At 37.4% G+C, this 23230-nt stretch overlaps 1 protein-coding gene across 3 annotated transcripts in view; it reads right to left on the reverse strand.

Annotated features, from left to right (window-relative positions):
• Positions 1 to 23230, reverse strand: part of LOC142835563 (uncharacterized) — a 90861-nt gene that overhangs the window by 8767 nt on the left and 58864 nt on the right. For 2 of the 3 annotated variants that reach the window (XM_075949116.1, XM_075949117.1), the window contains 11 exons: positions 20255 to 20316; positions 17648 to 17684; positions 15932 to 15993; positions 12123 to 12156; positions 10184 to 10245; positions 7590 to 7626; positions 5821 to 5882; positions 3671 to 3704; positions 1863 to 1920; positions 1248 to 1280; positions 432 to 581 (listed from right to left, as the gene is read on the reverse strand). In XM_075949116.1, the coding sequence (XP_075805231.1) occupies positions 432 to 581; positions 1248 to 1280; positions 1863 to 1920; positions 3671 to 3704; positions 5821 to 5882; positions 7590 to 7626; positions 10184 to 10245; positions 12123 to 12156; positions 15932 to 15993; positions 17648 to 17684; positions 20255 to 20316 (631 nt within the window). Of the gene's footprint in view, positions 1 to 431; positions 582 to 1247; positions 1281 to 1862; positions 1921 to 3670; positions 3705 to 5820; positions 5883 to 7589; positions 7627 to 10183; positions 10246 to 12122; positions 12157 to 15931; positions 15994 to 17647; positions 17685 to 18380; positions 18423 to 20254; positions 20317 to 23230 lie in introns of all 3 variants that reach the window. The other variant, XM_075949115.1, reaches the window with a different exon arrangement.

Consider the following 23230-nt stretch of genomic DNA (forward strand, 5'->3'; position numbering starts at 1 on the left):
TTTCCATAGTCTAATTTGCTATCACTTACACCTTAGAACAGGGATTCTCAACCTGTGAACCCATTTGGGGATCATAGGACCTTTTTACAGAGATCATCTAAGGCCATGTGGAAACACAGATATCAGCATTATGATTCATCACATTAGCAAAATTGCAGTTATGAAGGAGCAGCAAAAATCATTTTACGGTTAGGATCACCACATGAGAAAATGTGTTGAATGTTCACACCATAAGGAATATTGAGAACTACTGTCTTAGAAGGGGACAGGCTCGCATGGGTATTCATAGGAATGAGAGTATGACGGAGGTGAAAGGTATGTTCAAGGCTTTGTCTTCCCTGACATGATTTGCAACTATACAGACTCAGAAACACAAAGTCAACATTCTCCTCACAGGCAAATATGTTACTTTTTAAATTAATAGGAATTACCATCAAGCATGATTTCTTTTTAGAGAAGTCAGGCTGTGCCTCTCCCAGAGTACTTAGGTCTATCATTGATTTTGATCTGCTAAGACCTGCTTGGTCCTGCTTCTTCATTGCAGCGATCTTCTTGGAATACAAACTTTGTTTCTCTATGATCTGCAAGGAAAAGACAGAGGATCAATTTTCCTAGTTTGATTAGGAAATGAACTCTTGATTTGGGGTGCACAATATCAAAACTACTTTATTCCTTACTAGCTAGATTAAGAAAATCATGAATTTGAAATTTGTCCTTTCCTTGTGATTGAGACTAAACTTAACTCACTATATTTTAAACTTTCTGAATCTTATTTGAGATGATTATTACTTTTAATAGCCCCCCTTCATCAGTGTTTCTCTTCTATGTTTGGGAGGCAAAATGTATATTATTTTCAACTTATAAATTTCTTATAAATATACGCTCACTTACTAGTGTCTTCTATATCATAGTATCTGAAACTGCTATATAGAAACCCATTTTTCTGCTGAGTCCCATTCAAAAGTCATTAATATTCAACTTCTGATTCACACAACACTTACTCTAAGGCTCCAGGTTACAAACAGGATTCCTAACCTCCAGCAGCTCACAGTAATGAGGTCACTTTACTATGAGCACATAAATGCTAAGTATAACCCTAAGATATTTTAAATAGGTGAACATGATACAAAGAATCAGAATATATATTATTGTCAAATACAGAGCAAATATCCAGAAACCAAGGTGTTACTATATGGTATTGAATCTTCACGTCTACAATTGCTGGCTAATTGGGGAAAAATACTTACCGTGTACCTGGAGGAAGAGTTGTCAATATCCTCCTAGTGGAATCAAACAGAAAACAGACTGTAATCTCTTCATAATGAAAACTTGGTTGAACAGATTACAAATAGCTAAATTTCCAAAATTTCTTGCTAATGTAAACACAGAAGAAAAGAGACAAACAGAGGAGATGCTTTTATCTGTGATCCTGAAATAGAAATATCCAAGGGAAGAGAAAACCTACCTGCAATTATGCTGAGAGAAAAGGCACCTGGGTGATGCCTGGACCACTACAATAACCGGACCCTCTAAACTGTATTCAGATGTATCACCACAGTTGTTTTTAAAATCAGTCTAATGTGTATCTATTTCTGCAAACCATCCTTGATCAAGCACCAGGCATCTTCTAATATATGAGAACTGCACTCAATCTTCCCCTCCCTGTGTTTCCAGTTCATTCTCTTATTGGGCCACAGCTATCTGCAAGGACTTACTGCTCACTGGAATTTATAGAAAGGATGGTTCACTGATACCAAACACTTTTCTCTGACCAAATTTCCATATAAAACTGTGATAGGTAGAGTACTGCTGCATTTTAACAAAATTCATAAGGAAACAAATTTCACAAAGGAGAATTTTACCTTAATAGCAGAGGTGGTAACCGTGTTCTCTGTTGTAACATGAGGGTTTTCAGAGAGCCTTTAGAGTAAAAACATGCAGTGAGGGGTGAATTTGGTCCTTAGAGCATATCTCTTGAAAGATTTGTTATCTGTGCACTAAGTGACATTTTTGCATTTATGTAATTCAACGTTGACCCCCGTTTTAAAAAGTTTTTGCTTTGGCAGTTTCAACTTGTCTCAATCTATGTAACATTCAGTGAAGACTCACTCATAGTTCTATTTAAAAATGAAAATTTAAAAAGCCAGTGGTTTGGGAGATGCTCAGTCAATAAGAATGTTTGCTGCCAACACAGATCAACCTGAGTTTGAATCCTCAGCATCCACATAAAAAACTGGGCATGGACACATGCACATGTACCCCAGTACTGTGGGTGGAACAGGCTACCAATTGGGCTTGTTGGCTGCCAGACCTGCTCCAGGGTCAGTCAGAGATCTTATGTCAAGTGGATAAGTTAGAGAATGATGCAAGACACCAATATCCTCCTCTTTCCCTCATGTCTGCACAAAAAAAATATGCAAAGCATGCAACAGGCACAGACATATGCACACATGCAACACACACACACACACACACACATCCAATCACATAAGAGGGGGAAATGACGAGTTTTGCACACACTTGTTATGATGCTTGCAGTAACTGATTGTTTTGAGCACTTAATGCTCCTATTTCATTTGTTCCCCTAAACTTAAAGTACCATGGCCTGTTTTTTGTAAAAAAAAAAAAAAAAAAAAAATAGGCATTTCATTTCATAGCACTCTTTTCAAAGAGTTGCTTTGGGAAAACATGAAATGTACTCTATGTCTAAGCATTAAGTTGCCATCAATCTCAGAAGTCATCATATTTTGGGGCCTTGAAGATTTGATAGTGTGTCAACATGCATATGTTGAAACTCTTTATACTCAAGAGTATTTCTGAGTCATTTTATAGGACACTAGGGAGCAACACTGTCCCCTCAGCTTTGATTCATCTGATCTATAGCTACAAGTTCCTAATTTCAGGGGTTTTGACTGGCAAACTCTGGAACAAACACTTTCTTTTTGTAACTTCCACCTACCTAGGGATTCACCACAGAGGTGGAACTCATTAAGAGGGAAATAAACCTGCTAAACAGAAGCGTGTCTATAAGGCCATTCTGAGGTGATTTTCTCAGCAAAGTCTGGGAGAGTTTTGCCCACACTCTTCCCAGCAGACACCTTGTCCCAAACATACTAGTAAACAGGATTAACAGCCTGAAAACTAATATTTTTACATATTTGTAACTGCATGTTATGTGCAGTGCATTTGTAAGTATGTATGATTTCAGTTAAATACGTGCCAGTGTATAGGTGTGGTGATTGGAGTACAGACTTGGGTGTCGACCCTCACCCTCAGCCTTAGTTATATGGCTGAATCTCATTCATGAATGCAAGCCCCAGGCTAGCAATCTAGGCAAGACATCCAGAAAATGTGAGAGTATGCTCTGTCTCCACCTGCAATCTCACCAAAGCTCACCAGGATTTTAGAAATGCACAAGACTAACAGGCCTCATGTGGACCCTGGGCATCCATCTCCCATTCTCCCATATGCACAGCCAGCATTTTATCTGCTGAATCACCGCCACAGACAGGGAGTCCTAACAGCATTGCACACTGTATCTGAGGCATAATTCAGCTTTCATTAGCGAATAATCAAGAAGCTAAAATTGTCTTACACAGAGGAAAACTTGGTGCCAGCTTCTGAACTTTATATTCTCTACATACTGTATTTAAAATCCAGACATTCTTACCTGAGTGGGATTTGGTCTTGATTTCTTCCATTATCTACAGAGTAGAAAGGCAAAATATGTTATAAGCAACTGTAGAAAAAAGAGCATTGAATGCCAAGGCCAATGCTTCGTTACTACATATACTTTGAATCTGTGTAGCCTTCATGGTGAATACTGATTTATAGACAATAAAAACAAGGATAACTCTTAATTTACATTTCTTTGTATGTTTAAAATACAGAGACAATTTTATCAAAAGTTGATACTAATAATAAATTGGTATACAAAATACCTATGATCATGAGAATTATCAGAGAAACTGACATCTTAACCAGAATCAATATCACAAGCTGAAATGTTAATTGGTAGCACAATGTTGCTGCTGCAGGATTTGTCTCTGGACTAGTGGTGTTAGGAGAATTGTGAAAAGAGCCTCTCTAAAGATTAAGTTGAACTTATTTCGTTGAAGATGAAAATTCCAGACACAGGGAAGCTAAGTCTATGAGGACCGCTCTTTGCAGCATAGCAAAAGTTAAGAAACACAGGTAGACCAAGGGCAAAGAATTTCCAGATGCCAGGGTGGCAAAGCTACAGAGAGAGAGGGGGGGGGCATTGTGTGTACTCTCCTCAAGTGCTTCTGAGGAAGCTGCAGAAGCCCCTCAGTTCTAGCTTCTGGTCCCTCGCTAACAGGCAGTGCAAAGAAGCTCAGCACTAGTTGCTATCACCTCCCATGGTAAGAGCTATGGGAAAGTCCCCTGTAGTAGTTATGCACCCTGAACTGTATCTCCAGGGCGAGAAGCATGGAAGAAACATGGGGAAAAAGCAGCAATTCCATGGGAGTAGTACCTCACAGGAAACGTTTGTGTCCACACATACACAGCTTCAAGTGAGCAGCTTTCACTGCATGCTAACAGCCCGCCCTCTACAAAGGAATAAAGCAAATATTTGCTTATTTCATTCACAGAATGGGAACTGCAGTATAACCTCCTTGGCATTGCCTATGGCTGAGGCAGAGCATTTGTCCCACCAACAAATGGACTGCCAGTGAGGCTTAGCATGTGAGAGACCTCCATCAACCATCGTCACCACAAAGGAAATTTAATGTGGAAATAATGTAAAGGACAGTCACCCAAATTACAATAATACTGACTCTTTTCAATAAAGTCTTTCAGACCCTCTACACTCCATGTACTCCTATTCACTTGATGCTGTGCTCTCTATAGGCAAGGTAGGTGTGAAGACACTGTGGTGACAGCGGAGAGCCCAAACTCTGTAGTGTTCCTCCCACTCTTAGAATCTTATCCAGACTCAGTGGACCAGTCAGTGCTGTCCCCTGCAGAATGATGCTCTTTTCTCAGCCTTCCTCCTACTGTGGTGAATTGTTCTGGAAATTATGTCTATCAGTATATAAACCAAGTATCACCATATCCTACACTAATAAAACCAAAGGAAAAAAGGTGCTGGCGGTATAGCCATTAGGGCGAGCGCTAGTCTAGAATGCTTAGAACGGCAATGTTCAATCTGCAGCACTGCCTACAGGATTCAAAGTCCATTTTTTAAAAAAGTTGACCAAGCCTATTATTTCTTATGCCAAGAAATAGTCAGATTAAATAGCAGATAATTAAAGATAAACATAAAACCATATGTGAATTTTCTAATATGTCTAAGTAGAGAAATTATAGAAAGGAACAAAACCCATAAAAATGTAGTTAATTTAGTTCTCAAAATCCTTAATGAAAGTAATTGAATACTGTATTTCTGTTTTTTACATGATCACCTTTCATTGACACTAATATATATGTAGCATAAATGTAATATATTTATTAGAAAAATGAAAGAAAAATTCATTTTATAACAAGCAAAATTGCTGTCACATAATTCTAGAGGACACATACTGTGGACTAGTTAGAGGTCCTTTTATTTATACAAAGATACTGTGTGCATCAAAGGCTCATATTAAATAAATAAACATGGTTCAGATAATATAGTTTGATACTGAAATTTCTCAGAAAATCATTTCTGAAATAATTTTGAATGTGAAGAACATTAGGAAGCAAATTTTAAAAAATGAAATTACATTTATATCTTATTTACTTTGTTCCTTTTTTGAATGAATTAAGTTGCTATTGAAACTAGGGAGGTAGCAGCAAAGTATTCATGATTACTCTTACCTCCACTGATCTGAAGAGACTTCTTAAGTATTGGTTTCAGCTCTCCAGGTGGTCGTATGCCGCTGTTGCATATTTTAAAATGTAATATTTTAATATTCACACAAGAACATTTACCAAATGCTTTGATTATTTGCTGTTTGATTTCCTAACATACATTAGAGATTTACAGTCAAGAATTAACTTGTCCTTCAATCAGTTGATTAGGTTTGGTGACACTTTTTTAAAACTTTTCCCATGTGAAAGAAAGGAAAGATTTAGTCCACAGAAATTAGTCCATCGAAAGCATAGAAACACACGAGAGAGAGAAAGAGAGAAAGACAGACAGAGATAGATAGAGAAAGAGAGACAGAGAGAGAGAGAGAACACCAAAGACAGTAGTTTCTTTCCAGCACATTTTTTAAAATTGTAGTAACTGATGGTCACTCTTGTGCTCAATGTAATTAGTACCCCGATTCCACTTGTCATGTCATCATCTGCTCCTAGAGCATCACAGAAACCCTCTCTCTCAGGTTACTTTGTGGGCTCTCAATGCATGTGATGCTATCTCTCACAAGGTTTGTTTGTGGACCATAGAATAGATTCCTGCTTCTGCTAGCACTCTGACAAGATACCATGGCCTAGGCTATGCTCAGGCTGTCCCTTAGTAGTCCATTCATGAGTGAATCTTGAAACCACAATCGGCCTGTTCCTATGCCAAATGAGCATTGCTATTCACTTAATGAGATAAAATTATGAACAAACAACAATAAAACTCAGTGGATAATTTCAGGTTATTAGCTTGAAACAGTTTAGAATCCCTGTAGAAGAGAACATGGTTTTTACAAGGTGTGTCTTTGAACAGTTGTAGCTACTGTAATTTATGAATCTGCACTTTGGACCTTTTAACTTGGAGTAATTTATTAATAAATAATTATTAATAAGCAATTTACTAATGTGTATCAAATGCTTTATGATACATGTTCCCACAAATGATAACACAATTGTCCTCTATTATGGAAGTAATCAATTAAGATGAGCACAGAACTAGCTTGACATACCACCTTTAATTTTCTGCCAAATCAGTGTCTGAGATAGCAGATCACTGACAGAAGGGGCCTTTTACTCTATGTTCATGTCCGCCTGATGGGGAAGACAAAGCCCCTTTTACAGACACATAAAGAGTAAACATGCCACAGTTTGGCTCTCTACATCCAGATAATCTACTGAGATCCAGAGACTTCATTACTGTAGAAAACAGTTCACAGGAATGGAGAAGTGATGGATGGAGCACTGTGGTAGGAGGAAGGCATGGGATCTTCCACCATCTATGAAAGGGTGCTACACAGAACAAAAGGGCCTCTGCATGTGGAGATGGTGTCAAAGGAAGAAAGTAATTTGTTGGCTTCTTGTAATACTGTGTGATAATGCAGAATGATCCCAAATCCTGTCAGCTCTCAGAATGACAAATGCAATGAAGATCTAGTTCACTAGCTGATTTCAGAAAAAAATTGAAAAGGCACTAAGTGTCAGATGGACATAGTGAGCCTATCATCAGTAGGCTCATTTTCCAAAACACAGAATTGGTACTTGGACATGATGGTTGAGTATACAACTCATGTCAACGATCTAAAAACAACAATATTTCTGTCTAAAATACATTGATAATACTATGGGGATTGTACGACAAAGCAAAAATTGAGTGTATAAATCAGTATCTATCTGAGAATACAACCAATAATTGGCTTGTTATCTTGGAATTTTCTTAGTATTATTGTATTCTTAGACCTTACCTGCAAAAAGGCTTCTTATTGGTATTGTAATGTACTTCTAAAAAAATCAAAATGAATTTGTTACAATGCTAGAGAAATATAATATATAAAATGATTAGATACATAGTATCTATTTTTGAGACTAATCTAGACTATTCTAGAGTAAATACTCTTTTTCAGTAAATTTGTTCATGGAGAATTAATCCATTTTGTTTATTTCAAATCAAACAAGACTTAAACTTATCAAGCACAATACCTAAAAATAAACAATCACCCTGTGATTCCCAAGACAGCCAGAACTACATAACAATAAAACTGTATCTCACAAACAAAACAACAGATTCAAAACGGAAAACAAGGTCCATGGGCCTATACATATTTTTGTTCTTCAAGGAAACGAAGAACCTTGTTGAGCCTTTTAGTTAAAATTGCTCATTTTATTAGGCAAATTCCTACCACTGGAACTATATGTATTGTTTCTGTCTTTTGTATCAGGATAAAACCTGGCAGAAAGAAAGAGAAGAGGGACAGAGACTTTTACATAACAGCTCAAGGGAGGGCAGGCATCAAGCTCTCTCTCCTCATCCCCTTTGGGGAAAAGAATATCCTTAGTTCCATCTGTGTTCCCGGACTTATATGCAGCTTAAAGGATGCTCATGATAGCAGGCATCATCTCCCCTGAAATGAATTACTGGAAAGATCTCTCTCTTGGGAGTAATAATCCCAAGCTCGACCTCAAGTGCAAGAGCATCAGAGATGCAGCTGTGAGACTGGAGCAGCAAATTCCATGGGCTTCCTTCTGACATAGGATCATTGTACATGTTTACATATGTAAACAATAAACTCACTCAATCCTTCACTGTTCACTTGCAGTTTGCTTTTACAAATGAAACATTGGAGGCTGGCAGTGGTGGCTCATACCTTTAATCCCAGTGCTTGGAAACAGAGGCAGGAGGCTGGATGGGAGTTCAAGGCAAGCTTGTGTAGAGAATACATTAAAGGGCAGGCTCCAAGTATACATACAGAAAAACCCTGTCTTAAAAAAAAACCTAAAATAAACATAAACAAACCAAAAAAGAAATGAAATCATTCATTTTTGTCTTGTTTAAAGTCAAGGAAACTTAGTGTGCCTTTTTAGCATTCCCCCATGTCTCAGGACAGCCATTTGAGCCACCAACTAGTGGACTGGGATTGCGGCTCAGTAGGAAAGCCTATGCTTATTATGCAGGAGGCCTCAGTCAGTTCTCACCACCACAAATGCCATGAACAGCAAACTTCAAAATAAAGTGACACAAAGCTGTCTCCATTACAATAATATTGACTCTCTTCATCTTACGTCTTGAGGGAAGAGGGTTTTGGATTCACTACCTAGTGTGGTTGCCACTGGCAACTGAGGTATAGAAGACACTGTGATGTCAGTTGGTGAAAGTAAATACTACATGGTGTTCCTGCCACTGCCACAGTCTCTCCAGACTCAATGGAGAAGCAGATAATTCTTTGAAATACAGAATGATGTCATTTTCTTCACTTTGCTTTTTGTTTCAATTTTTTTTAAGATTTATTATATCTACATATATTCCTGCAGGCCAGAAGAGGGCACCAGATCTCATTACAGATGATTGTGAGCCACCATGTGGTTGCTGGGAATTGAACTCAGGACCTCTGGAAGAGCTGCCAGTGCTCTTCACTGCTGAGCCATCTCTCCAGCTCCTTGTTTCAGTTTTTATTCTTGAATCATGCTTTGCAGCATGGAAATGATATACACCCTTACCATGTTCTATTTAACAAAAACAGAAGGCAGAGATAATGGGTAGGGTGCTTGCCTACAATGCTCCCAAAGCCTTATGTTCAACTTCCAGCACTTCAGAGAAAAGAAAGAAAGAAAGAAAGAAAGAAAGAAAGAAAGAAAGAAAGAAAGAAAGAAAGGAAGGAAGGAAGGAAGGAAGGAAGGAAGAAAGGAAGGAAGAAAGGAGGGAGGGATTGATTTAGGGATGAGTGGAAGGAACGAGGGGAGGCAGGGACCAAGAAAAAGGAAGAAGGAAAAGAAAGAAAGGGAAAACATATAAGGATTGTTAAGTCTTCCTAAAATCAATGCATTCACTGTAAAAGAAACACTTCCACCCTAAAGTAGGAGATTTCTAAAGAAAACAATTATACACTATGCCAAAACTTTCCAAACTGAGAACTTTCACAGACATTTAAGAACTCAGATGATTTAATAACATCATAAGGTAGGAAATTAGTTAATGAAAATAATTGATTAAGGGTTTTTGTGACATAATTTCATTTTAGTGGCAGTGAGATGTGTTAGCGATATGCAGTACAAAATACAAGGCATTTGTCATAAACTCAAGGAGAATCTGGATTTCTGACAATCCTATTTGCTGCAATGTGACTATAGAAGTCATGTGCTGTGTAAAGATGTTTTCTCTTTTATTCAAAGGCTGTACAGATATCAGCATTAAAGTAAAATAAGCAATGTTTTGACAAAAATACTTCACACTTGAAAGTGATTGATTTATACCTGTTTTCCTTAACTCCATTTTGGGATCTAAACTCTTTACTCTTCCTTATTCCTTCTTCGAGGAAGGTAGGACAGATGGAGTAATTCTTACCTTTGTTGAAGGTGACACACTTTTTCTTTTTCTGCTCTGGCTCTCTTGTCATTGTTCCTTCACTGTGACATATGTTGAAAGTGATCATCATTTAATTATCCATATAAAAACACTTAGCATGTTTATAAATTCTTTATTTTTGAGTCCCTAATACATCTTATATTACATATTACATAAATTCTTTATTTTTGAGTTCCTCATACATCTTACATATTTACAAAAACATTTTTTGAAACAGGGATCTCATTATGTATTCCAGCCAACTTTTAATACACTATATGTTTCATGTTTGTCTTGAAATCAAAGAGATCTATGCCTCCTGCCTCCCGGGGATTAAAGGCATGGGCAAAGAGGCTGAACCAAATAATCCTGAATTCATTCTTCAACAGTTGGTGATGGTTAATGACTGCTCTCCTTTCCACCTTTCCTCATGGAGAAGAATACAGACAATTTATCTCTTGATTAAAACACACACACACACACACACACACATCCAAGCACACAAGACAGGGGAATGGTGGTTTTTCCACACACTTTGTTCTGATGGTTGCAGTAACTGACTGTTTTGTGCTCTAAGTACTTAATACTCCTATTTCATTTCTTCCCCTAAACCTACAGCACGTTGTCCTGTTTTCTGTCAAGAAACTTTTAAGGAGTTACATTTAGTCACTCACTCTCTCCAAGAAATTGCTTTGGGAGCAACATCTTGGTCTAAACATCAAACATCGAAAAATCTAAACATCTAAACCTCAAGCTGCCAACAATATCAGAATTCACCGTATTTTGGTGATTTGAAGCTGCTTTATTGGTAGTCTGTGTGCAAGTACATGATGAATTTTTTTTTTTTGGTTTTTTGAGACAGAGTTTCTCTGTAGTTTTGAAGCCTGTCCTGGAACTGGTTCTTGTAAACCAGGCTTGCCTTGAACTCACAGATCCGCCTGCCTCTGCTTTCCTGAGTGCTAGGATTAAAAGCATGCACCAAAACCACTTTGATCTATGAAGATCCTCTTTATATGCAATGGCCAGCACTTCCTGCACAAGTCTTGAGTATTTACAGGGCACTGAAGAACAATACAGAACCCTCAGCTCTACTCCATCCGAACTACAGCTAAGAGCTCCAAATTTCAGGGCTTCTGGTTGATAAGCTCTGGACCAACCAGTTTGTTTTTCTAACTTCACCTACCTTGTGAGTCACCACAGTTGGGTAACTCATTAAGGGAAATATTAACCTGCTGGACAGAAGCATGTCTATAAGGCCATTCTGAGGTGATCTTTAGCAAAGCCTTGGAGAGTTTTGAACCTTGCCATATTATTCACACTCTTCCCACAGACAACTCAAACAACAAATTAGTGAAAAAGACTAATGACTTGAAAATGGATCCTTTTAAATATATGTGCAAAATATGTTATATGCTGTGTATTTCTATGTATGTGTGATTTAAGATAAATACATGCCAGTGTGTAGGTGTGGTGATTGGAATATAGACTTGGGAGTTGACCCTAATCTTAAGCATTAGTTTACTAGCTGGGTCTCTCACTCATGAATGCAAACCTCAGGCAAGCAATCCAGAAAATGTCAGGGGATGCTCTCTGTCCACGTGCAATCTCATCATAACCTCACCAGAATTTTAGAAGCACACAAGACCAACAGGCCTCATATAGACCCTGGGAATCCGACTCCCATTTTCCCATATAAACAACCAGCACTTTACCCACTGAATCACCTCCACAGACAGGGAGTCCTAATAGCATTTCATGCTGTATCAGAGGAATAATCAGTTATTTAAAACTATATGCTTCTCCATAGATAAATATTTAGCTTTGATTAGCATATAATCAAGAAGCTGAAACTGCCTTACACAGAGAAAAACATGGTGGCAGCTTCTAAATTTTATATTTGCTACATGCTCAGTGTATTTTAAAATCCAGACATTCTTACCTGAGTGAGACCTCGTCTTTTAGTCTTCGACTACCTATAAAGTAGAAAAACAAAATATGTTATCATCAATTGTAAAATATAAGAGCACTAAATGCCAAGGCCAATAGTTTTTACTACATATACTTTGTCCCCAAATAAGGCTAAAATTTAAAGTGAATATTGATTTATAGACAACGAATATAGATAACTCTTAATTGAGACTTCTTTGTATGTTTCAAATAGAGACAAACTTATCAAAAGTTACTACTTATAATAAATTGGTGTACAAAACACCTATGATCTTGAGCACTATAAGACATCTTAACCAGAATCAATATCACAAGCTGAAGTGTTAAAGCAGTAGCACAGTGTTGCTGCTGTTGCTTTTGTCTCTGGACTAGTGGTGGTAGGAGAATTGTAAGTGAGTATACTCATCTTGTATGGAAGTGAAAAGAGTTTCTCTAAGGTTTGAGTTGACCTTATTCCATTGAAGATGAAAATTCCAGACACAAGGAAGCTAAGTCTATGGTGACTGCCCTTTGCAGCATAGCAAAATTAAAACAAACAAAACAAAACAAAAACCACAAGCAGACCAAGGACAATGGCCCCTGCAAAGAATTTCAAACTGATAGGTTGGCAAAGCTCCAGAGAGGGATCAAGGTGTTTACTCTCCTCAAGTGCTTCTGAGAAAGCTGCAGAAGCCCCTCAGTTCTAGCTTCTGGTCCTTCGCTAATGGGCAGTGCAAAGAAGTTCAGCATTAGTAGCTATCACCTCCCATGGTAAGAGCTATTGCAAAGCCCCCTGCAGTAGTTATGCACCCTGAACTGTATCTCTAGGGCGAGAAGCATGGAAGAAACATGGGGACCAAGCAGCAATTCCATGGAAGTAGTACCTTACAGGAAACATCAGAGTTCCCACAGACAATGTATCAAACTCCCACTGCATGCTAAAAGCCTGCCCTCTGAAAAGGAATAAAGCCAATTCTTGTTTATTTTATTCACAGTATATAAACTGTAATATAACTTCCTTGGCATTGCCTATGGCTGAAGCAGAGTGTTGGTCCCACCAACAAATGGACTGCCAATGAGGCTTAGCATGTGGGAGACCACCATCAACCCTCTTTACCACAATGAAAATCCAAGGTGGTGCCTGTTCACCTGCAAGCTCTGTGGAACCCTAAAACACAGTTTGTTTCAACACTGACGGACCCCAAGAGCCTGCAAGCTCCGTGGAATTCTGAAACACAGCTTGTTCCAGTACTCAGGAGACCTAAGAGACAGCCACAGCAAAAATTGGACCAAGATGCCAAGACACTGCTGGCCTCATTTGAAGGAAGAGATGGTAGGTGCCTATGCAAAAATTCCTCCAATATCCTAAAACACACCATGGTAACACGAGAATCCAGTAGACACACAAAAGGAAGACTTGACCATTCTAACCCAGAAGTAGAAGAAAACGACTTTGAACGTAACTTTATGAAAATGATGAATACCTTTAAAGAGGAAGTGAAAAACTCCCTTAAAGAAATTGAAGAGAAGACACACAAATTTGGAAGAAATAAATAAATCCCTCAAAGACACCCAAAAAATACCCATGATAAAACAATCAAACAAGTGAAAGAAACAGTTGAAGACTTGAAGACTGAAATACATGTAATAAAGAAAATTCAAACCACGGGAATTGTGGATATGGGAAATCTGGGTAAATGAACAGGAGCTACAGAGACAAGTATAACCAACGGAATATAAGAGATAGAAGAAAGAATCTCAGGTGCTGAACATACTATAAAGAAAATACTCATTGGTCAAAAAACATTAAATCCAACAAATTCTTAACACAAAACATTCAGGAATTCTGAGCCACCATGTAAAGGCCAACACTAAGAATAATAGGAGTAGAAGAATAAGAACTCCAGCTCAAAGGCACAAAAAACATATTCAACAAAATTATAGAAGAAAACTTTCCCAACCTAAAGGAGGATATCCCTATGAAGACACAAGAAGCTTACAGAACACCAAATAGACTGGATCAAAAGAATATCATCCCCTAGCTATATCATAATCACAACAAAGAACATACAGAATAATGAAAGAATATTAAAAGGTGCAAAGGAAAATGGTCAATATATAAGGCAAACCCATCAGAATTATGCCTGACTTCTCAATGGAAACCATGAAAGCCAGAAGGTCCTGGATAGATGTGTTGCAGACACTAAGAAACTATGTATACAAGCCCAGGCTACTATACTCAGCAAAGATTTCACTCACCATCTATGGATAAAACAAGATACTCCATGACAAAAGCAGATTTAAACAGTACATATCCAAAAACTCAGCCTTACAGAAAGTACTAGTAGGAAAACTTCCACCCAAGGAAGCTAACTATACCCACAACACCACAGAAATCTTACTAAAAGAATGTTTCTTAGTAAAAGAAACATTACTAAAACTTAAATCATACATCAAACCACAAACAATAATAATAAGAGATTTCAACACTCCTCTCTATCCAATGGACAGTTCAATTAGACAGAAACTTAAGAGAGAAATAAGAGAACTAACAGATGTAAAGAATCACATGGACTTAACAGATATCTATATAACACTCCATCCCCCCCCCCAAAAAAAAGAACTCACTCAGAAGGAGTAGAAGACAGGAAATAATCAAACAGAGGGCTGAAATCAACAAAATAGAAACACAGAAAACAATACAAAGAATCAATGACACAAAGAGCTGATTCTTTGAAAAAAATCAACAAGATTGACAAACCATTATCCAAACTAATCAAAAGAGGGAGAGAGATCATTCAAATTAACAAAATCAGAAATGAAAAGAAGGACATAATAACAGACATCGAGGAAATTCAGAGAATCATTAGGTCATACTACAAAACCTGTACTACACAATATTGGAAAATGTAAAAGAAATGAACAATTTTTTAGATAGATACCATATACTCAATGCACCAATCTGTGCTGTCGACTGTAGAATGATGCACTTTCTCAGCCTTCCTCCTATTGTGGCAAATTGCTCTGGAAATTATGTCTATCATCATATAAACCAAGTATCATCATATCTTAAACTAACTAATAAAACCAAAGGAAAAAGGTGCTGGCAATATAGTCAATAGGGCGTGTGCTACCGGAGAATGTTTATAAGAGCAGTGTTCAATCCCCCGAACTGCCTAGAGGACTCAAAGTCCATTTATTTCTTTAAATTTTGGGCAAGCCTATTATTTCTTAGGTCAAGATTTTTGTCAAGATATATTCAGATTAAATAACAGATAATTAAAGATAAACATAATACCATGTGTGAATTGTCTAATATGTCTAAATTGAGAAATTATAGAAGGAGCAAAACCCAGAAAAACTTATTACCATTTAGTTCTCAAAAAACTTAAAATAATTGAATACTTTATTTTTGTTTTTTTAACATGATCATCTTATTGACATTGATGTATATAATAATATGTAGCATAAACACAATGTGGTTTTAATTAAAAATCCATGTATAACAAGCCAACTTGTGGTTACATGACCATAGAGGACACATACTGTGGAATAGTTAGAGATTTTTTATTTATACAAAGATACCGTGTACATCAGAGGCTCACATTAAATAAACAAACATGTTTCAGATGATAAAGTTTGAGACTTGACAATTTCTCAGAAACTATTTCTTAAATAATTCTGAATCCAAACCCATTTGAAGGCAGATCAAAAGAAGATAGAATTACATTTCTATATTATTTCCTCTGTTCATATTTTGAAAAAACCAAGCTGTTTTTGAAATTAGGGAGTTGGTAGTCAAGTATTCACCATCACTCTTACCTCTCTTAATCCGGAAAGACTTCTTCAATAGGGATTTTAGCTGTCTTGCTGGTCTTACTGCACTGTGGTATATTTTAAAAAGTAATATTTTAATATTCATATAAAAACATTTACCAAATGTTTTCCTAAAATACATTAGAGATTTGCCATCAGCCATTAAATTGTCTTTCAATCAGTTGATTAGGTTTGGTGACAATTTCCTTAACACTTTTTCTCATGTGAAAAAAGAATTTAGTCCACTAAAAACATAGAAAGACACACACACACACACACACACACAGAGAGAGAGAGAGAGAGAGAGAGAGACACTAGTTTCTCCACAAAACTTTTTTAATGCTGTAGTAACTGATGGTCACTCTTGTGCTCAATGTAATTAGTACCCCGATTCCACTTGTCATGTCATCATCTGCTCCTAGAGCATCACAGAAACCCTCTCTCTCAGGTTACTTTGTGGGCTCTCAATGCATGTGCTGCTATCTCTCACAAGGTTTGTTTGTGGACCATAGAATAGATTCCTGCTTCTGCTAGCACTCTGACAAGATACCATGGCCTAGGATATGCTTAGGCTGTCCCTTAGTAGTCCATTCATGAGTGGACTTGAAACTACAATCGGCCTGTTTCTATGCCAAATGAGCATTGCTATTCACTTAATGAGATAAAAATATGAACAAACAACAATAAAACTCAGTGGATAATTTCAGCTTCAGACAGTTTAGAACTCTTATTAGAAGAGAACATGGTTTTTACAAGGTGTGTTTTGAACAATTGTAGCTATGGTAATTTATGAATATGCACTTTGGATATTAACTGTGATGCATTTTGGACCTTTTAACTTGGAGTAATTTATTAATAATTAGTAATAAGCAATTTACTAATGTGTATCAAATGCTTTATGATACATGTTCCCACAAATGATAACACAATTGTCCTCTATTATGGAAGTAATCAATTAAGATGAGCACAGAACTAGCTTGACATACCACCTTTAATTTTCTGCCAAATCAGTGTCTGAGATAGCAGATCACTGACAGAAGGGGCCTTTTACTCTATGTTCATGTCCGCCTGATGGGGAAGAAAAAGCCCCTTTTATAGACACATAAAGAGTAAACATGCCACAGTTTGGCTCTCTACATCCAGATAATCTACTGAGATCCAGAGACTTCATTACTGTAGAAAACAGTTCACAGGAATGGAGAAGTGATGGATGGAGCACTGTGGTAGGAGGAAGGCATGGGATCTTCTACCAACTATGAAAGGGTGCTACGCAGAACAAAAGGGCCTCTGCATGTGGAGATGGTGTCAAAGGAGGTAAACAATTTGTTGATTTCTTGTAACACTATGTGATAATGCAGAATGATCCCAAGTTATGTCAGCTTTCAGAAAGACAAATGCAATGAAGATCTAGTTCACTAGCTGATTTCAGGAAGTTTTGAAAAGGCAAGGAGTGTCAGATGGACGTAGTGTGTGTGGTAAACATTAGGAAGCTCATTTTCCAAAACACCGAATTGGTACAGGGGAAGTGATGGTTGGGTAAAAACCTCATGCCCGTGATCTAAAAACAATAAATTTTCAGTCTAAAAATACATTGAAAAAAATGTGGGGTTGTAAGACAACACAAAAATTGAGTGTATAAATCAGTATCTATCTGAGAATACAACCAATAATTAGCTTGTTATCTTTGAATTTCCTTAGTCTTTATATATTGTTAGACCTTACCTGGAAGAAGGCTTTATGTCAGTGCTGAAATTTTCTTCTAAAAAAATCAAAATTAATTCATTACAATGCTAGAGAAATATAACATATAAAATTCTTAGGCAAATAGTATAATTTTTTGAGATGAATCTAGATTATTCTAGAGTAAATATTCCTTTGTAAGAAATTTCCTCATGGGGAATTCATTCATTCTCTTAATATTTCAAATCAAAGAAGACTTAAATTTAACAAGCATAATACCTAAAGGTAAACACCCACCCATAAACAATTGAGATGATCCTAAGTGATCTCTCTCAGACAGATGGAGAGTAGCATCCTTACCAGTATAAGCATCAATTGACTGTGTCACAGAATAGCTTCTATGGTTCTTGTTTGACTTTGGGATAATGACACTTGAGAAAAATTTTAGAGTCTGGATCGTGGCACACAACTTTAATCCCAGCACATGGATGGCAAAGGCAGGTGGATCCCTGTGATTCCCAAGACAGCCAGAACTACCTAACAATGAGATGGTGTCTCACAAACAAAACAACAGAATCAAAATGGAAGAAAAAATCCATGAGCCTATACACATTTTTGTTCTTCAGGGAAACAAAGAATCTTGTTCAGCTTTTTAGTTAAAATTGTTCATTTTATGGTACAAAACGCTACCACTGGGACTACATGTATGGCTTTTGTCTTTTGTATCAGGGTATAACCTAACAGAAAGAAAGAGAAGAGGGGCAAAGACTTTTACCTAACAGCTCAAGGGAGTGCAACAGGATTCCTCTCCTCATCCCTGTTGAGGGAAGAAGTTCCTTAGTTATATCTGTGTTCCCAGCCTTATATGCAGCTTAAAGGATGCTCATGAAAGCAGGCATCATCTCCCCTGAAAAGAATTATTGGAAAGATCCCTCCCTTGGTAGTAATAACCCCGAGCTCTACCTAAGGTGAGAGATCAGCAGAGAAGAAGCTGTGAGACTGCAGCAGCAAATTCCATGGGCTTCCTTCTGACACAGGATCATTGTACAAGTTTACATATGTAAACAATAAACTCACTGAATCCTTCCCTAGACACTTGCAGCTTGCTTTTAGAAATAAACATTTGAGTTGGGCAGTGATGGTACACTCCTTTAATCCCAGCACTTGGTACCAGAGACATGCAGATCTCTGTAATTTCAAGCTTAGCCTTGTCTACATAATGAATTTCAGGTTAGGCTCAAAGTCAACACACAGGAAAACCCTGTCTCACAAAACCAAAATAAACATAAGAAAACAAAAATGAAATGAAACCTTCATTTATTTTTTTGTCTTGATTAAAGTCAGAGAAACTTAATGTGCTTTTAAGCATTCCTCATGACTCAGGAAGGTCATTTGAGCCACCAACTAGTGGACTGGGATTGCGGCTCAGCAGGAAAGCCTATGCTTATTATGCAGGAGGCCTCAGTCAGTTCTCACCACCACAAATGCCATGAACAGCAAACTTTATAATACAGTGACACAAAGCTGTCCCCATTACAATAATATTGACTCTCTTCATCTTACCTCTTGAGGGAAGAGGGTTTTGGATTCTCTACCTAGTGTGGTTGCCACTGGCAACTGAGGTATAAAAGGCACTGTGATGTGAGTTACTGAAAGTAAATACTATGTGGCGCTCCTGCCACTGCCACAAAGTCTCTCCAGACTCAATGGAGAAGCGGACAATTCTTTGAAATACAGAATGATGTCATTTTCTACACTCTGCTTTTTTCCAATATTTATTCCTGAATCATTCTTTGCAGCATGGAAATGATATTCACCCTTACCATGTTCTATAAGAAAAACTAAAGAGAAAAGGACTGAAGGTAGGGATAATGGGTAGGGTGCTTGCCTAGAATGCTCCCAAAGCCTTGTGCTCAATGTCTAGCTCTTCAGAAAACCAAATCAAAACAAAAAAGAAGGAAAGAAGAGAAGAAAGGAAGGAAGGAAGGAAGGAAGGAAGGAAGGAAGGAAGGAAGGAAGGAAGAAAAAGAAAAGGAAAACATGTCAGGATTGATAAGTCTTCATAAACTCAATACATTCATTACAGAATGAAGCTTTCACCCCTAAATGGGAGATTTCTAAAGAAAACAATTATACAGTAGGACAAAACTGTCCAAATTGAGAAATTGCACAGACATTAAAGAGGTCAGAAGATTTTAATTATATCATAAGGTAGGAAATTATTCAATGAAAGTTATTGATTACTGAGGTTGGTTTGTGACATAATTACATTCTAGTGACACCTACCTGTATACTGTTATGCAGTACAAAATACAAGACTTTTGTCATAAAACTCAAGGAGAATATGTATTTCTGATAATCCTATTTGCTGCAATGTGACTATGGAGGACACGTGTGTAAAGTTGATTTCTCCTTTATTCAAAGGCAGTACAGATATCAGCATTAATATAAAATAAGCAATGTTTTGACAATATATTTTCACAGTTGAAAGTTCTTTGAAATAAATTCTTAATTCTGACTTTTCAGAATATTTGAAAACCACAGAACTGCATTTATACTGGATTTCCTTAACTCCTTTTTGGGGATCTAAAATCTTTACTCTTCCTTATTTTCTTTAGGGAAGGTAGGAGCAGTTGGAGTCATTCTTACCTTCGTTGGAGTTGGCACACGTTTTCATTGATTGTTCTGATTCTACTGCAGCTGCTCCTCCACTGTGACATATGTTTAAAAGTGATCATCATTTAACTAGTCATATAAAAATACTTAGCATGTTTTCTAAATTCCTTATTTTTGAGTCCCTAATATATCTCTCATTAGATATTTACAAATAATTTTTTGAAACAGGTCTCATTATGCAGTCCAGATTACTTTAAACCCACTATATGCATCATGTTGGTCTTGAAATCAAAGAGATCTCTGTGCCTCCTGTTTTCCAAGTTCTGGGATTAAAGGCGTGGGCAACAAGGCCCAGCCTAAGAACTCTATACTAATTCTTCAACAGTTGGTGATGATTAATGACTGCTGTCCTTCCCACCTTCCCTCAAAGAGAAGAAACAGAGAAAATTTATCTCTTGATTAAAACACTTTCTCTCTCTCTCTCTCTCTCTCTCTCTCTCTCTCTCTCTCTCTCTCTTGCACACACGAATGATAGCAGTGCTTTTTCCATAGATTTGCTTTGAATGCTCCAGTAACCTTGTATTTCTATGCTCGTGGTGTCAGTGTTCCTGTTCCACTCATCTGCCTGCTTGTCCCTAAGGCCCCACAGTCCTATCTGTCAGAACTCTTTGGAGGTATTTTGTTGAGTACTATGCTCTAAGTGGTCAGTATGTAAAAAAGTATTTTTTTTTTTGCTTCTAAGCATCCTTCTGCCTGCATTCTTAGAAGCCATGACAGTTGTGGCACCTTCAAATTGTTTTAACAGTTCTTTCATGTGTGAATGCTGAAACCACCGCCTGGCTGTTTCTTTGTTCATAAGCCTTTTTGTGTAATCCTGAGTCTTTGTAACTCACGACCAGCTTCCAAACTCAAGGAAAGCAACACTCTTTTGTCAGCTATATTCTTCCCAGGTCAGAGCTAAGACTGCTGTACTTCAGGGCCTATTGCCAGTATATTCTGGACCAGCAGCTTTATTTTCCTAGTTTCTGCTTTGGCTGTCATCACAGTCTTGGAACTTGCCATGGGGACTTTTCACCTGCAGTGTGAACCTTGTCCAAAATAGCACCGCTGCTGAAGTGATCGCCAGAAAACTAAGAAAACCTTCAACCTTGACCACTATTTCCCATGTCTTTTTAGCAGATAATGATCCCCAGTCTTACTAGATCAACAACCTAAACTTACTTTTTCATCTTCATATTTGATATGCGTTCCTGTTCACATCTGTGTATGCATTTGTGTCTGTTGATCCTAGTGCATGTTTTTTAGGTCAGAGGACATCCTTGACTGGCAGTCCTTGCCTCTTAACTTAGTTTTGAGGCAGAGTTTCTTGTTGTTAACAGCTGTACAAAGCAAGACTATCTAAAGTATAACTTTCCAGACAGTCTCCTGTCTCCATCTCCCATGTCCCTCAAGGTTCCCTGAGATTAAGATGCACACAGCATATGAGGCCCTTTCTGTGTTCTGAGGAGCTGAACTCTGAAATCTTGGGTTTGTGTGATAAGTACTTTATTCCTGAGACATGTTCCTAGTCGTGAATTCCTAAAACTGTGCTATTCCATGTCAAAGTCACAAGCATACTTTATTTGCTTCAAAAGTACCAGCTTTACAAATTTCTGTCTGTCTTGTATTAAAGGAAGAATAAATGACCTCAAATGGTTCTTCTTAGAGGGGAACACAGGCCCTCTAACTGGATTAGAGGTTTAATTGAAAGTGCTCTGCACTCAGAAGCCTTAGTTGCATAATTAATAGCAATACACTTAGAGCCACCTCTTAATTTAGACCCAAAGTCTTCTTCTAAAAATTGAGTGTTTTACAGCCAGATAGATGGCTCAGTGGGTATACATAATTGTCACAGTAGCCAAGAATTTGAATACCTGGAATTCAACAAAAAGTCAGACACTGTGTAAGGTATCTATAATCCCAGCACTTTTATAGTACAAAGAAAGTGGAGGTAGTAAGATACCAAAGAGGCTTCCCAACCTGCTTATCTGGAGTAAGTGGCCAAGTGCCAAATAAAAATAGAAAAAATGCCTCAAATAAGATGGAAGACAAAGCCATCACACAGTGCTATACTGTGTCTTGGTTGGGAATATCAGTGCATGCATGTCCTCTGACACAAAAACAAGTACATGAAGATGAGGGATGCTAAACCATGTTTAGAATATATGGTATGTCCAAAGTGTATTTTCAATAAAAACATACACAACACACAGGCTTTACTTTTTAATTCATCTGACTTTAAACTTGTATGTATGAACAAAAAAGGTAATCATTTAATTTTTAATGCTGAAATCATCTTAAATACCAAGTGTCCATTTTAGAGCTGCTATTTCTGTGATAAAACACCATGACCAATATGAACTTGGGGACCAAAGGATTCATTTGGCTTATATGTCTGCATCATAGTTCATCATTAAAAGAAGACAGGGCAGGAACTCAAACAGGGAAGGAAGCTGGAGGCAGGAGCTTATAGAGGCCATGGAAGAGAGCTGCTGCTTACTGGCTTGCTCATTCTGCTTTCTTATAGAACTCAGGGCCATGAGCCCTGGAACAGCACCTCCCATGATGTGTTGGGCCCTTATCCATCAATCACTAATTAAGAAAATGCCTTACAACCAGATCTTATGGAGGCATTTTCTCAATGGAGTCTTAGTTCTTTGTACTCATTTTGGACAAGTGTCCCTATCCAGATTAGCTGTTTCAGGAGTTTGGGTGTACAGATTCACATCTGACTAACACAGTGTCAAGATAGTTCAGACAGGACAGGGGAAAATAATAGCATCTGGTAATATCATCTAATTGATGGATACCCTAAACTATTTGCTTACCCAAATTCACTTAAAGCAAAGTGAGTGATCAAAGAGACAACATGATTTGAAAAAAATATTTAAGTTGAACATATATAAGAAGAAAATATATAAGGAACAGGCTAAAAATAATAAAATTATACATTTCAGTGTTGATAATAAA

This window comes from Microtus pennsylvanicus, chromosome 15, assembly GCF_037038515.1.
Source record: "Microtus pennsylvanicus isolate mMicPen1 chromosome 15, mMicPen1.hap1, whole genome shotgun sequence".
Classification (NCBI taxonomy): Eukaryota; Metazoa; Chordata; class Mammalia; order Rodentia; family Cricetidae; genus Microtus; species Microtus pennsylvanicus.